Here is a 4,904-nt window from a genome sequence, read left to right as displayed (position 1 = left end):
TGTCCATATGCAATAACTCTCATAACAGGATGGAAAGAATGGAAATTATATCGGGGGGGGAGAGGAGTATTGGCCTGGTTAGAGAGTTGCACAAAGACAAAAATAAAAAGGCAGAGAAACATCAGAAGAAAATTCCAAGAAATGAGTTAAGAATTGAGAAAGAGATGCCGAGAATGTTACGTGGCCCAGTATCAGAGCTGCTCTTAATAGAGAGAAATGCAGGTGCTATAGCAGTGAAAGAATTGGAGAAGTAGCTGAAGAACAACAGGTTGATTACTTCCAGAAACTTGACTCTCTGGACCAACAATGTCAGCACCACTTGGAGACATGTTAGAAATGAAATGGGTTGGGCCTCCCCAGCAATCTGTATTAACCTCTCACCAGGTGACTCTGAGGAAGCTTAAATTTAAAAACAACTGGATTAGAATTTCTCTGAAGATTTTAACTTCCATTTTGGTGTTGTCTTAGGTACCATCTTATTTTCCTAGAGCTGCTGTAACAAAGTACCACAAACTGTGTGGTTTAAAACAGCAGATCTGGAGAATAAAATCCAAAATCGAGGTGTGAGCAGGGCCACGCTTGCTCTGAGGTCTTGCAGGGTTCTGGCGGTGGCCTACCAGCAATCCATGGCATTCTTTGGCTTGTCGCATAATTAAATCTCTGTCACTGTCTGCCTGTGTCCCACTTTCCTTTCCTCATAAGAGCACAGACATATTAGATTAGGATCTACCACCAGAGGTGGTAGAAGGTTTGAACTATTGAGGGGACACAATACAATCCATTACAGTTGCCCTTTAAAGTAGATTAATGTTGACATAAATGATATGTATATACAACTTCTTCTTTGCAATTACATATAGAAAAACTAATTTTCCAGGAAGTAAGAAGGCGAATTTCTTCTCAAATTGCTAAAGAGCCACCAGCACCCTGACTTCTCTGAGTATCAGAAAATACAAATTAAATTTAGTACTGGCAAGGCAGACACATGTAGAATGGTTAATATGCTGCTGCACTTGGAGGTTTTATAATTTAAATCACATGACATTTTCACCATGTATTATATATATCAAGTATTTTTATATTATTATCAGTTGCAACAAATGAAACATAACCACTTCAAAATAAAGTTAATTCAAATTATATGGAAGTAATAGTGGTACTAATTATAAAGATTCAATGTTCTACCTTCCCTTTGTCTTTTCCTAAGATAGAGGTTGGAGCTGCTAAAAGTTTATAAAAGAGAAAGAGAGGAGGAACACTTACAAAAGCAATAATATATCTTACAAAAACTACTGATCATATTTCATTACAGTCCGCTTGTTTTTCTCTGACTTGTAATTAAGTAATGGCATGCGCTAAAACAAAAGCTCACAGGCCATGTATGTCCGGTCCTTTATCAGACGTGAGGTCACATAGTCCTTATGATAGTGATTTGTGAAGGAGAATAACGTCCATTTCAGGGTGAGGACCATTCTGAGCTCCCCTTATGGGCAAGTTCGTCATGGTAAGTGAGTTATTTGATCATTCATGTTACTGTTACCATGTATACTAATTTGACATCAACTAGTCTTTTTTTTCTTTTAAAGCAAATTCACTACTTACGTCCACAAAGACTACTAAACGCTACTCAGCATTTTCCTAATTTCATGAAATGACCATGGGATATAAGAGGTTTACTAAAAATATATCTTTTTTTTTACCTTAATTTCCTTTTATAACGTCTATATCCTGACACAAAATACATTTAAAGTTTCTTAAGTCTCCATGGGCCCAATGATAATGTTCTCAATGTAACTTTGAATTAAGCACAAAATTATTTATAATTTTTAATATTGCTTTTTATATACTATTTTCTTATGTTATATTATTGTACCATGCATCAATAAAAGCATATGCCATAAATATATATTCCTCAGTGGACAAAATGAAAAGCATAGCTAGGGATAATAAGGGTTTTTTTAAAAAAAGATTTCTATAATGGTGGAGATTTGATTGATTAATAGGCTAGTCTATTAATTAAAAACGTTTCATTTGATTCATATTTTATGAAATGTTTTCAGAATGACTGTTGCTTTTATACTCATTGGATTAAATGAAATTAAATGAAAAGATAAATAATACCTACAATGAGCACTCCATTTTTTTTTATCCATTAAATATTCTGGAAGACATCCACATACTTTTAAAAAAAATTTATTCAGAAAGGGAGAGAACAACCTTTGAAGCCTTGTCTGAACTCTTTTTTCCCCTCCTCTGTTACAGGTATCCACTTTTCAGACACATTAATCTTGTAAACAAAACAAAATGGATTTCTTAAATTCATCTGATCAAAACTTGACCTCAGAAGAACTGTTAAATAGAATGTCATCCAAAATTCTCGTGTCCTTCACCCTCTCTGGGCTGGCACTAATGACAACGACCATCAATTCCCTTGTGATTGCTGCAATTATTGTAACCAGGAAGTTGCACCATCCAGCCAACTATTTAATTTGCTCCCTTGCGGTCACCGATTTCCTGGTAGCTGTCCTAGTGATGCCCTTCAGCATTGTGTATATTGTGAGAGAGAGCTGGATTATGGGACAAGTGGTCTGTGACATCTGGCTGAGTGTTGACATCACCTGCTGCACATGCTCCATCTTGCATCTCTCTGCTATAGCTTTGGATCGGTATCGGGCAATCACAGATGCTGTCGAATACGCCAGGAAAAGGACTCCCAAACATGCTGGCATTATGATTACAATAGTTTGGATTATATCTATTTTTATCTCAATGCCTCCTCTATTCTGGAGGCACCAAGGAAGTAGCCGAGAGGATGAGTGTATCATCAAACATGACCACATTGTTTCCACCATTTACTCAACATTTGGGGCTTTCTACATCCCACTAGCACTGATTCTGATCCTCTATTACAAAATATATAGAGCAGCAAAGACATTATACCACAAGAGACAAGCAAGTAAAATTGCAAAAGAGGAACTGAATGGCCAAATTCTCTTGGACAGAGGTGAGAAAGGCACAAGACTGGTCTCCACATCCTACATACTAGAAAAATCTTTGTCTGATCCATCAACAGACTTTGATAAAATTCACAGCACAGTGAAAAGTCCCAGATCTGAATTCAAGCAGGAGAAATCTTGGAGAAGGCAAAAGATCTCAGGCACGAGGGAACGCAAAGCAGCCACGACTCTGGGATTAATCTTGGGTGCATTTGTAATATGTTGGCTCCCTTTTTTTGTAAAAGAATTGGTTGTTAATGTCTGTGAAAAATGTGAAGTTTCTGAAGAAATGTCGAATTTTTTGACATGGCTTGGTTATCTCAATTCTCTTATAAATCCACTGATCTATACAATCTTTAATGAAGACTTCAAAAAAGCATTCCAAAAACTTGTGCGATGTCGATGTTAGTTTTAAGAAAGTTTATTGTTAAAAAGTTATTTTGGGGGGAAGGTGGAGCAAGTAACGAAATGAATGCTAAGTGATAAAGCATTTAACTTTCTAGAAGGCAATATATCAAAATGATAAAATTATAAGAATATAATTTTTATTTTAAAAGTGACAAATACAAATTTATAGATTAAAGATTTATTTTACCATCATTCTAGAGTACTAGGAATAGCAAATAATTTTATGCAAGTTATAAACAGCATTTTCCCTATGCAATGTAGCAAAGGCCTAATTGGGAAAAATATATACATATAGTATTAATATCAGTGATTTTCCAGGTTTATGTCTTATAACAATTACAATGAGATTTCACATTTGCAACATACCTCCATCCACAATTTCTATATAATTCCAGAGTTTTATTATGTAATTCTGTTTTGTGGAAAAGATATGAATCACCAAAAGAAATCACATTTCTCCTACGTAATTGTTCTGTTCCCCTTAGAGGAGGACAAAAAAGAGACAACTCTTATTTAATTTGAAGTAAGTGCAAAAGTCTAGGATTGATATTGCCTTTGTATTTAGGTAGTAAAGAGTAATCATAAAGTGAATTAGGTATTGCAAAATCATTCTAGAAACTGAACTTGTGTATACTTAAAGATGTTCTGTTTTTTTAATACAAACTCCTAAAAAAATCTTCATAAACATAAAATTATGAATATGAGAAGCCAAAGCTTAGTAGCAATAACTCAAGGTGGGAGGAAGGTGTTATAATTGCCCTATGTTCATTTAGGAATAAAATTGAAGGCACTAAATATTCTAGGCTATATTCCATGATTATTATAGTTTCTAACATCCTTTCAAAAAGACCAAGTATTTTTCATTTATCTTAATGTTAATAAGCTTGTCCGCTAACTAAAACGTCCATGGTGCTTTGCACTTCAGCAACTCCATACCATTGATTTGAACTTTATTTATCTTTCAGTAGAAAGAATGTGATAGGAACTCTTTGAGCTTCCATTGATTTAAAAAAAAAACAACTCAATTTCCAATTGGTAGAAATGAACAGGTGAAGACAGATTACACTAATGAAAGTTTTATATATAACTCCCAATTAGTTCCTCTACTAGTTTAGTGAGCCAAAGTTATTCCACAAGTTTCTCTTTCATATTTGTATAGTAATTTGAAAATAATAGAACCATGCTTCTGAGGAGGTTTCATTCCATTTAAACCAAGGAGATGATAGACCACCTTTTTGGAAGGCCTGTAACCAACCAAGATCATTTGAAAAACAACACATGCCCTATTTTTAAAAGTTGCACACTTATATGTATTGTAAATAACAATAGTGTACTACATCAATTTTTTAGATATCTGTGACACATTACACTCAGTCTAACAAATATTTAGAGTTCTCATTTTATACAAAGCATTGAGCCATGAACTATGGTAGATGCGGGACATAATAAAATACAGTTTCTTCTCCTAAATAGTTTACAATCTAAAAGAAAATTATAATA

The 4,904-nt window shown here is 34.4% G+C and overlaps 1 protein-coding gene across 1 annotated transcript; it reads left to right on the top strand.

Annotated features, from left to right (window-relative positions):
* Positions 1 to 1,413: 1,413 nt before the first annotated feature.
* Positions 1,414 to 4,378, top strand: HTR1F (5-hydroxytryptamine receptor 1F). The gene is made up of 2 exons (XM_077117616.1): positions 1,414 to 1,504; positions 2,263 to 4,378. Exon 2 carries the CDS (start codon positions 2,305 to 2,307, stop codon positions 3,403 to 3,405), a length of 1,101 nt encoding a protein of 366 aa, XP_076973731.1. The 5' UTR covers positions 1,414 to 1,504; positions 2,263 to 2,304; the 3' UTR covers positions 3,406 to 4,378.
* Positions 4,379 to 4,904: the final 526 nt, after the last annotated feature.

This window comes from Tamandua tetradactyla, chromosome 10 (genome assembly GCF_023851605.1).
Source record: "Tamandua tetradactyla isolate mTamTet1 chromosome 10, mTamTet1.pri, whole genome shotgun sequence".
NCBI lineage: Eukaryota > Metazoa > Chordata > Mammalia > Pilosa > Myrmecophagidae > Tamandua > Tamandua tetradactyla.
The sequence above is the reverse complement of the archived record's forward strand: the minus strand, read 5'-3'. Positions and strand labels throughout refer to the sequence as shown.

Excerpts from the sequence above, each read along its gene's own strand:
- HTR1F (XM_077117616.1), top strand. The coding sequence starts at position 2,305 with ATGGATTTCTTAAATTCATCTGATCAAAACTTGACCTCAGAAGAACTG.